This window comes from Quercus robur, chromosome 3 (genome assembly GCF_932294415.1).
Source record: "Quercus robur chromosome 3, dhQueRobu3.1, whole genome shotgun sequence".
In the NCBI taxonomy this organism is placed as follows: domain Eukaryota; kingdom Viridiplantae; phylum Streptophyta; class Magnoliopsida; order Fagales; family Fagaceae; genus Quercus; species Quercus robur.
Genome location: NC_065536.1, coordinates 48,479,066 through 48,490,840, shown reverse-complemented (window position 1 = coordinate 48,490,840; position 11,775 = coordinate 48,479,066). Strand labels below are relative to the sequence as shown.

The 11,775-nt window shown below is 35.7% G+C and overlaps 1 protein-coding gene across 1 annotated transcript; it reads left to right on the top strand.

Moving 5' to 3' along the window:
• Nucleotides 1-2,056: 2,056 nt before the first annotated feature.
• Nucleotides 2,057-11,775, top strand: LOC126718150 (F-box only protein 6). Its single transcript, XM_050420232.1, has 2 exons — nt 2,057-2,506; nt 10,063-11,775. The coding sequence occupies exons 1-2, from the start codon at nt 2,277-2,279 to the stop codon at nt 11,306-11,308; spliced, it is 1,476 nt and encodes a 491-aa protein (XP_050276189.1). The 5' UTR covers nt 2,057-2,276; the 3' UTR covers nt 11,309-11,775.

Sequence of the window (11,775 nt, the reverse complement as noted above, 5' to 3'; positions counted from 1 at the left end):
AGACAAGATTTTAACTTGTGACGTCCACTTTATGATGATTGCTCTTATCATTAGGTTAAGACGTCGATCAGTTTTTGATGAAGATATTATCCAATATTTTGATCAAATTACTTGATTTATAAATTTTTCAAAAAGGAAAAAACACACAAAAAAAAAAACCTAAAAAGAGAAATAGAGGAAAGATTTAGACAGGTACTAGTTGGAGGACAATAATGAGAAATGAGTAGAAAAACTCAAAAAAGGCATGAGTAGGTACTTCCGTAATTCTAACAAAATCATGATAAAATGGAAAAAAAAAAAGGTAGTGGGACAATCATGCCGTGTGCGTGGAAGAAGGATGAGAAAGAAAGTGCCTGGAGAGATGTAACCTCAGCCGTTGATCTTCAAAAGCATAGGTCGTTCAAAAAGGCTACGAGTCTTCTTGACCATAATAAAGCTTCCGTTCACACACGTGGAACGGAATTGCAGAATTTTTGAGTATATATTCCGCTTTACATGGGGTATCAAAGACGACAACGTGATGAATTGTCAATTTTACTTTTATAGCCAAAGTAGCCATCTACTTAACCCGATTGCCCATTTTCAGCTGGACCTTGTCAACTACTTTACAATGTGTTTTGTCATGTTGGTTAGTTTCATGTGACAAAATTAGTAAAAATTTGTTGAGATTTATGTATTTGAGCTATTTTAGAACAGTTGGTTGGTGAAGATTTTGAAGAACATGACGATGCTCACTCAAGATAAATCATTTCTTCTCGAACTAGATTCAGATAGATGGTTCCCAAAATTCTCACTAGATATTTATTCAAGTGAAATTACAACAAATGGTAAACCAACTTTAATGACTTGAGGACTTGACTTAATTATTTTTGTTTAAAAATATATATAAAATTAACCATTACTTTCTTAATATTAAATCGTTGATTCCTTGAAACTAAAGAGTTAGTTTGTTGACAACGAATATTGACAACAGACAATATTTGTTCCTGGAGGAAGTTTATGTAAAAGGGTTTCAAAGACTTTCAGGCCAATACAATGAGAATGCAAGTGAGTTTGTTGTTGATGTTGCAATAGAGAAAATAGATATGCAAAGGCTTCATAAGTAAGTTGTTGCAATTATTTATTTTATAGTTTTATGGATTCTCTACCGGGTTAGATTCCTCAAAATAGTTCACGACTTCATTTGTTACCAAATCTTTGTGTCTTTTATTGCTTTTAGATTTGGTGTTGAAATACTTGTGTTATATTTGTGTTAAAATACTTGTTTGTGCTATTCATTGAAATAAATCATAAAATATTCAATCAAACCTTTTCTTTTTTGGGATACTTACAACAATAGAGAAGAATATTTGAATCCTAGTTCTTAATCTAAAAGAAAACAGAAATACTATTGAGTTACGTGACTTTTTGGTCAATCAATTCACTTTCAAGTTATTTAAGATCTAAATAGATTTTCAATAAACAATGCATATAAGGAAAATGAAAAATAAATTTTAAAGCATGTATAAACTGACTGTGAAAATAAATTAATTTTTTAAATTAAAAGAAACAGACTTATAATTCAACAGAGTTAAAAACACAGTACTCCATAAAATTTAACTTTCCATTGAATATTAACGCATGGAGAGTTTTGACACTATTTTAAACAACATTATGAGTTTGAAAAAAAAATCTAGCATATATTTTTTTGTTATATATTATGGTTAATATAATTTTTTCCCCTCAAATCTTAATCTCTTCATAAGTAATGGATGCCTTACGTTGTTTAGGCTTTCATTTGAAGAAGAGTTGTTTAAAACGTTTAAATGCATAGGAAATTAAAGGAATTTAAAGTAATTTAGGAATGCAGTCAATTTTCATCCTCTTTAGTATTCGACGGAAACCGGGTAACGGATACAGATCGAAAACCAAAAACAGCCGACCCGCAATAAAACGAAGGGCAGTTGCGTAAAACTCATTACAAGGGGGAGAGAGAAAATGGAGTAAATATTTAGTAGAAGTTAGAACCAAAGCAAAGCGAAGGCAGAGGAGAATGTTGCGTGCGGACGAGTATAATTACAAAGTTACTTACTACTATCACTCACCAAAAAAAAACACACTTATCGACTGGGGTTTGTTCTGACGTGGCAAAAAGAGAGTGGGTGAAGTCCGAGACCGAGAGAAAGAGAGAGAGAGAGAGAGAGAGAAAGAGTGTTTGCCTTTTCTTTTCTTATAATTTATAACAGTGAAGAAGAAGAAGAAGAAGAAGGTGAGAGAATCGGGGTGGGGGTTGTGGCATGGAAGGGCTGGCCATGCTGAGGCAGCTCATCGGTCAGCTTCAGGAGCTCTTGGAACTCTACGGCTCTCATCCTTCTTCACTTGTTCTTCCTTCTCCTTCACTTTCTCCTCTTCCTCATCCACTTCATCTTCTTCAACCTCTGCCTCCTCCTCCTCCTCCTCCTCCTCCTCTTCTCTCTCAATTTCACTCTCACCATCAACGCCAACAACAACAACGACAACACCACAGGTTCTTTTTCTATCTCTCTAGATCTTTGTGAGCTTTTTGATTGGTCTGTACTCTGCACAGAAACCGTTTATGGTTTCATTTTCCTGTTTTTTCCCATTCTGCTTTAGGTGTTAAAGCAGCTTCTGCTTAGGTATTCTGGGTTCTCTGATTTCTGTGTTTTATTTTCGTTTTCTTTGTTAATCAAAGTGCTACTGTTTTTAATTTTCATGTTTAGTTAGGTAAGTTAGGTTTTCTTTTCTTTTTCTTTTTTGTAATGTGACTTTTTTCATAGGAACGAAAAAATTGAGTTATAATTTGTTCTGTATTTCCCATATATCTGTACAGTTATACTTATTCAATTATACAGATAGTTCTTATTTTTTTAGAAATTCATTATAGTGACATTTAATTTTTTTTTTAATAAAAAAAAAAATCCCCTTGCTGGGAAAAGAGGTGGGTTAAATGCAGCTCTTACATCTAAGCAATGTTATGCTAGACTTTGTAGAGTTTTGAATACATCTTCATAACTTTTTTGACCCTTCTCTTCTTTGTTTGATAAGTAAGTAATTATCCATTAAAAGAACATGAAATGCAACATAAATATGTGGACATCATGCAAAGAGTCACCTCTGGAAAGAGGAAGTTAAGCTAAGATGTCAGAGGCTAGCTTAAGTTGGTTTAGATAGGTTGGGTAGACTGCTTTATGATATTCTATACATTAGGTAATGGCAATGAGAAATATACAGTATTCAGTTTCGGTTGTTTGATGCTTAAGCTGGAGCATGTTTTTCTTCTTTTAGTACATACCCTTTTCCTATTAGTCATCCCTTCCCTCTCCTAATAAAGTTAAAACAATTAACAAGAAAGGAGAAGAATGTAAAAGCTTTTAAAGTGTTGGTTATGCCGATATTGTGACTTGGAAAACAGTCATGCACTATGGAGTTATTGGACTGTACTTCAATCTGAGAACTTTGGTATGAATGATGCTGTAATGTAGAAACAACTGTAATCCATTAGTTACTTGGTCTAAATGAACTTTGTCTTCTGCTTCACTATTTACATAGAGCGATAGTATGCATGCTCAGACCCTTTACATGTCCTCATAGCCAAAATTGTAGTCAATATTCAGTAAACTATCCAACAGTTTCTGTTTCTAGGATTTTAATGAACTGATTCATACTTTTGCATTATGAGTATATTGTTTGGTAAAGTTTCCTTATTGAAGGATAAAGTGACAAACTTTGATGTGTTCCACCAACAATATGGTTGGAATTTTGATAATGGGTTGTCATATGTATGGTAAGTTGATGTTGTTGACATGTATGATGTATCCCAATACCTGATCTTTTAGTTTTTACTTCTTAGATTCATTGTAGTTTTTGAAGTGGGTTTAGTTTATATCAATATCAAAGTTTAATGCTCGAGTACAAGAGACCTGTTTTGTCTGCTTCCTTTCTGTTCTTTGCAAAATTCAACATCAAAGTTTAAGTCTGAGTTTGTCTGCTTCCTTTAGAAACTTCGCAACAAGAGACCTGTTTGCAGTACTTGAGAGTGGGTCATTTATCAACATCAGAATTTTAGTCTGACTTTGTCTGCTTCCTGTCTGTTCTTTGCAAATTCACCCCTTGCATCTAGGACATTTAGAGTTGAGGCTAGTCACTAGTGATGGTTCTCCAATACAGAGACTAGGTCCTATAGAGTTAGTTGCTCATAAACATTTAGGAACATACTCTTAATTGTTCTATGCTTTGTATACATCGTGGAGATGCAGATCAGCAGAGATGAAACATGATATTGCAGGCTTCTTTGTTTTTAAATGTTTATCTATATATAATATGTATTGGGTTGGGTTCAAGCACTTGGTAAAACTTTTTTCAATGTTACCCCATTCAAGAACTTTCTATATAGAATGTGTTTTTGCATTACATTGTATCTTTATGCACTCCATGATTGCCAAATATCTAGATGATTAGAGATCAATAACTATCTCATCTATAAAATGCTTAAATTTCAATTTTTTTTTGGGTACTGCAAAACTATACACAAAACATTAGTTTATGGATCAGATACCAATTTAAATGAAATTTGATGTGCATGTTAAGAACAAAGAGAACTTGTGATCTAACGGCAGTATTTTCAAAATATTAATCCAATAATGAGTTATTGTGTGGTGTAATATATTAAAAAAATTTGACAAAATGTTGCAACAAGTGTTACTTGATCTTAATCCATATATAATATATTAAAAAAAAAAAATTTATAGACTATATCTACTAACAGTGGTACAAGGCATCTAGTTACAATTGTCTATTAATATTTTTCTTTAATTTATAATGTGCAGCATGATAAGTATTAAACTTGCACAAGTTGTGTGGAAGTGGTTCTTATAACTAACATCCTAGGTTGTGATTATGATTTGAAATTGTTTCTATGCAGACCTTACAAATAGCCTACCACTGCCTGCAACATGTTACATGGGTCATAAAGTATATGATTAAATTTGTTTGAGATATATTTTGAGGCTCCCTTCTAATTAAAAAGAAAACAAAAAGTAGTCGTACCCAATCTACAATGCTCTTGCTTACTGGGTTTAGGGGAGATGGTTGATAGGTAAATTTACCCCCAATTTTAGAGAGGTTGATTATTGGCCATTTGGCCTTCAACTTGCAACATCACTTGGGTGGAGGGCACTTGCCATCACACTAAGGTCCGACCTCTAGGCTCCTTCCTAATTTAACAATTGAAAATAAAATTATGATATTTCTGCTACTGTAGTCTAATATTGCGCTAGATCTCACTAGATACCATAATTTGAAAATTTTCTTTGGCTTTGCAATTGCTGCTGTTTGATAAAATGTCCTGGGAGATGTTGGCTTGGTCAGAATGTTATCTTAGGAGCCTTAGTTGAAGTTGAGCCAAGGGTCTGATGAAGAGTGTGGAAAACAATGATATTAGGTGAAACTATGGCCTGAGCTCAACTAAAATTTAAGATTCTAGCAGGATTTGTTTATTGGTAAACTTCATGCTCACCCAATGGGACCTGAACCATGACCTCACTCCCCATCCCATTCTTATGGAAGAATTAAGTGTCATTTGAGCCAAAGCTCACCGGTAGATTCTAGCAAGATCTTATTTCCATAATGGTTGATCTGTATTGTGGATGTGAAGTCCATTAGAAACCTTGTATAGACTTCTGATAGGGACTTCTATAGAATCAATAATGAGATTAAAGCAACTGGTAACTAACTTCTTTACCACTAATATTAATTCAAATATTTTAGCACCACTATATTTTCTCCTTAATATGCTCCAAGCTATTGTAATCAGCTGCTAGTATAGGAACATAAGAGAGAAGGGAAAGGAAAGGGAGAGGGTTTGACATAGGATAAATTGGAGGATTTTCTTGTGGTAGGTTTAGGGCTAGGAAAATTTGTGGATCTAGGGTTAGACTTTAGAAAGGGCTATGTGGCTTGTGTTTGGAATTAAAATATGGGTTGGTGAGTTATTTGATGGCTATTTGGTAGAAGAAAATATGTGTGTAGGGTTTTAGGGTGAGTGATAGCCTAGTGTTATCCTCTATGATGCTCAGTGTTTGGGGTTCAAACCCCACCTCCCGTCTCCCCCACCATTACCTAGCAAAAAGAACACGTGGGTTTTCAAGGTTTTGATAAGTAAAAGAAAGGGTTTGATTTGAGGTTGTAAGGAAGAAGAAAAAGATAGAATTTTATGGTGTTTATGGGATGTATGATTAGTACCCATGAATGGTACCATAAAAAGGAGAGGAAGAAAAGAGAGGAGAAAAGGAGAAAACAACACTCAATGGCCAACATGCCTTAATGCTCAAAACACTAAATAAATTTATTAATCAACTCCATCCCTTCTTCGAGTACAATGGGCACACGCATATATAAGGGCTCTTTCTTGTACTAGTTGTATTGGGAAAAGAATGTAGAAAATTTAAGGTGTTGGTTATGCCGGTATTGTGTCTTGGAAAACAGTCATGCAACAGTCAGCTATTGGACTGGACTTCAGTCTGAGTACTTATTGAGAACTTTGGAATGAATGATGCAGACATGTAGAAACAACCATCATCCATGAGTTACATGGTCCACATAAACTTCATCCTTTGCTTCATTGTTTACTTAGCGTTGATATGCATGCTCAAACACCTGCACATGTCCTCATAGCCAAATTGGTAGTCAATTTTCAGTAAACTGTCGAGAGTTTCTGTTTCTAGGATTTTATTGAACTGATTCATGTTTTTGCATTATATATACTGTGTGATAAATTTTGCATATTGAAGGAGAAAATAATAAACTCTGATGTGTTCCACCAACAATATGGTTTGAATTTAATTTAGGGTTTTTGTGTAATAAGTTGATGGTGTTGACTAGTATCCTTAATACCAGATCTTTGGTTTTAACTTCCTAGATGTGTTAAGTTGTTGCAGTTTTAGAAGTAGATGTAGTTTATATTAAAATCAAAGTTTAAGGCTACAGTATAAGAGACCTGTTTTGTCTGCTTCTCTGTTCTTTGCAAATTCAATAATGAAGTTTAAGACTGCGTTTGTCTGCTTCCTTTAGATTTTTCCATACATGAGAGATGAGTGGTTTATATATCAACATCAAAGTTTAAGCCTGAGTTTGTCTGCTTTCTGTCTGTTCTTTTCAAAATTCATCCCTTGCAGCCGAGATATTTAGAGTTGAGGCTGGTGATGGTCCTCCAACATGGAGGCTAGCACCTATGGAGCTAATTGCTCATAAGCATTTAGGAACATACTCTTTAACTGTTCTGTGCTTTGTTTACACAGTGGAGATGTGGATGAGCAGTGATGCCAATGAAACATGATATGTAGAAAAAAAAAAAAAGTTATCTATATATGATATATAATGGGTTGGGTTCAAGTTGTTTGTAACTTTTGTCAATGTTACACTACTAAAATAACTTTCTATAACATGGGTTTTTCGACAAACCCACCGTTGGATTACATTGTCTCTTAGCCTTTGTACATTCCATGATTGCAAAATATTAAGCTTATCAGAGATCAATATCTCATCTGTAAATTGTTTAAAGTACAAATTCTTTGTACTATAAAAATATACACAAACATTAGCGTATGGATTAGATAGTAAATAACATTCAATTGACATGAAATTTGATGAGTGTTAGAATAAAAAGAACATGTAATCCAAAGGTAGTTTTTTCAAAATATTAATGTAATAAAAAGCTATTGTGAGGTGTACTATTAACAAAAAGTTACACTGGGTGTAACTTAATCCTAACCCATATATAATATATATTAATATTAAACATTTAGGGACTATCTCTACTAACAGTGGTATAAGACATCTAGACAAGTTATGTACCACAATTATGTGTAACTTGATGAATCCTCATTGCGTCCTGGGGTTGTGATTATGATTTGAAATTATTTCTATGCAGACCTTACTAATAACCTACAACTGCATGCAGCATGTTACATGGGTCATGAAATATGTGATTAAATTGGCTTAAAATACATTTTGAGGCTCCCTTCTAATTAAAAAGAAAAAAAGTAGTCATACTCTAAGTACAGGCTCTTGTTTATACGGGCTTTGGTGTAGATGGTTGGTAGATAACTCTACTCCCAATTTTAGAGAGAGGCTGATTCTTGGACTTGAACTCGCAACATTACTTGGGTGGAGGGCACTTGCCATCGCACCAAAGTCTGATCTCTAGGCTCCTTTATAATTAAATAATTGAAAATAAAATTATGATGAATTTCGCTACCATAGACAAATACTGAGCCAGATTGCACTAGATATCAGTCTGATAATTTTTTTGCGCTGGGCATTGATGTATGATAAAATGGCTTGGTTGATGTTGGCTTGGTCAGAATGGTATCTTTGGAGCCGTATTTGAATTTAGGCCAGGGGTCTGATGAAAAGTGTTGAAAACCATGATATCTAGGTGAAATTATGGTATGAAGTCAACTAAAATTTAAGATTCTAGTTTTATTGGTAAATTGCATAATTCCCCAATGGTACTTGAACCATAACCACCCCCATCCCATTCTTATGGAAGAAGAAAATGTTGTTTGAGTCAAAGCTCATCAGTAGCTTCTAGCAAGACCTTACTGCCACAAGGGTTGCTCTGTATTGCGGATGTGAAGTCCATCAAAAGCATCATTTAGACTTCTGACATGGACTTCTAATAGAATCAATAATAAGGTTAAAGCAACTGGTAAACTAACTACATTACCTACTAAAATTAATTCAAATATTTAACACCATTTGTTCTCCTACCTTAATATGCTCCAATCCGTTGTCAGTAAGGCTAACATTTGCCTGTAGGAAACATAGGAGAGAAAGGAATGGGAAGGGAGAGAGGGGTTGGTTGGTTTGAAGGAATGGGAGAGAAAGCAGAATGCATTGGAGGTCCCACTTCAATGAAAATTTGAAAAAAACTTTTTCTTCCTTTCATTCTTTCCCTTTACTCTGGTCAGCCTGGAGGGAAAGAGAATCCCTCTATATCCCTTCTCTTTCTTTCCACCCAATAAAAATAAACATCCTTCCCTCCCTCATTTGGTGAATGCAGGATACTTGCATGTAAAAGGCTCAAGATGTCATATGCGTTTCACAATTTGATTCATGAACATATTCCTAGTGACAAGCAATGTTATTAAAGTGATTTGTGACATAAGTTTTTACTTGTTGATGAATCAGTTATGAATGTTTACCCAATTATATTTATATAGTTACTTAAAAGTTCCTTTCTTTTTCTTTTTTTTTTTTTTTTTTTTTTTTTTTTTTTTGTGTGGGTGGGAGGGAGGGGGGGAGGGGGGTTGCTAGGTTGTTTCCACTGTTTTGTGTGTCTTGACACCATTTTCATTTGGCTTTGCATAGGTGCTGTAGGTGACGTTCCCTTTCATTTTCCATGGTGATCTTTTTTTGAAGTGTGTCAATATATGTCTTCTCCCTTCAACCTAAATTTTTTCCAATCTTGGATTAAATTATATGTTGCAATCAATGTAGTGATTTTCATGAACTACTAAATGCTAGCGCTTTATTTTACTTTTCATATAAATGACAGTTATTGTAGTGAGTACATGGTCCTACTTGAGTAATGGTATTCATGTAGATAAGGACAAGTGAAGAAAAATAGCTTGATAATAATGACTTTAAGTTGAATTTGGTGTTTAAATTCAGTCTCCTTGAGGTATAAGCTTCAAAAGTTTTAATTTGTTATATCTACCCTTATGTTTTCCTTACCTTTCCTTTTCCCTCAGATTATGAAGGCATCTAATACATTCATGTTCAACTTTTGAGTTTTAGATTTGACATGCATTTCCCTGGAAGTTCTTGCAAATATTGCCTGAACAAATAGCACAGGCTTTGATGTATCTCAGCATGTTTAAAGTGATTGGTCTTTTTAATATGTTATTTTTCCAGTGTTCTGATTAAGCATTTCATTGGCCTTCATGTGCCTATGTTTTCCTTAAAAATTTTCTTTGGTTTTTTGGTCACATACTTTTGGAATGGTAGCAGCAGAGTACTTCAAGTTGAAAATATATTGATAACAGATTTCCTTTCACACAGTTGGTGCGTCCTCAATGTTGATGATGGTTCTGCAGATGATTACTACAGTCTTATAATGGCGGCTGGAAAATCTGGAAATTTCAAGATGTTGGAACCTTGCAAGCCTCCACATGCTAAGAAGCCTAGGAAGGAGAGGACCCGGGGCAAATTATCTGGGACTACCAATACAGCTGAGATTATGGAACAACAAATTTGGAAAGATTTTCCAGAAGACCTTTTTGAAGCTGTTATTGCAAGACTTCCCATTGCTACTTTTTTCCGCTTTCGCTCAGTTTGCCGGAAATGGAATTCCTTGCTGGACTCTCAAAGTTTTTCTCAACATTGTGCCCAAGTCCCACAAGGAAATCCCTGGTTTTATACCATTACCCATGAAAACGTAAATTCTGGAGCTATATATGACCCCTCCTCGAAGAAATGGCACCACCCCACCATTTCTTCTCTGCCCAATAAAATGATTGTTTTGCCAGTGGCTTCAGCAGGGGGTCTAGTGTGTTTTCTTGATATTGGTCACAGGAACTTTTATGTATGCAACCCTCTGACTCAATCATTTAAAGAGTTGCCCGCTAGGTCAGTCAAGGTTTGGTCTCGTGTTGCAGTGGGGATGACACTGAATGGGAATTCAACCTGCGGGGGCTACAAGATCCTGTGGGTGGGGTGTGATGGGGAGTTTGAAGTTTATGACTCGTTGAAGAACTCCTGGACCCGTCCAGGACACATGCCCTCGAGTATTAAGCTGCCACTATCCCTGAACTTTCGGTCACAGGCTGTTTCCATTGATGGCACGCTTTACTTCATGCGTTCAGATCCTGAAGGAATTGTGTCCTATGATATGGTTAATGGGGTTTGGAAGCAGTATATAATTCCCGCCCCACTACATCTGACTGACCACACACTCGCAGAGTGTGGAGGCCGGATCATGCTTGTGGGGTTACTGACAAAGAATGCAGCCACATGTGTTTGCATATGGGAGCTGCAGAAGATGACACTCTTGTGGAAGGAGGTTGACAGAATGCCAAACATATGGTGCTTGGAGTTTTATGGAAAGCACGTTAGGATGACTTGCTTGGGTAACAGAGGCTTGCTCATGCTGTCCTTGAGATCGAGACAAATGAATCGATTGGTTACTTATGATGTATCAAACAGGGAATGGCTGAAGGTTCCTGGATGTGTGGTGCCACGTGGGAGGAAGCGGCAGTGGATTGCATGTGGCACTGCATTTCACCCATGCCTGACTGCTATTGCGTGATTTGGCTTTTCTCTGTAATATATCAAACAGGGAATGGCTGAAGGTCTGTGGGTGTGTGGTACAAAGTGGGGGGAAGAAGCAGCAGCTGTGGCAGCAGATTGCGTGTGGCACTGCATTTCACCCTTGCCTGACTTCTACCGCTTGATTTGACTTTTCTCAGTTGCTGGAAGAATCAGCATGTCAGGGATGGGAAGTTTCATTTCAGTACTGGTCTTATGCATGGTTGGCTGAAAGCTCTTGCTGCAAACTGTTTTAGCCAAATTTGCGTTGTTTTTTTAGTTAAGCAGATGATTAAGCAGATGATATCTTGGGTTGTATGATTAATCACATTTCCCTTCTCCATGTACAAACTAGACAAATAACTTTGGTTTCATGAAACAGAGTTCAGAATGCCAATCGGTCAGCTGGATATGGGGGCTATAATCTCTGTTTAGTTTAAAGTGAAAATGAAACTATTTGTTTGTTTT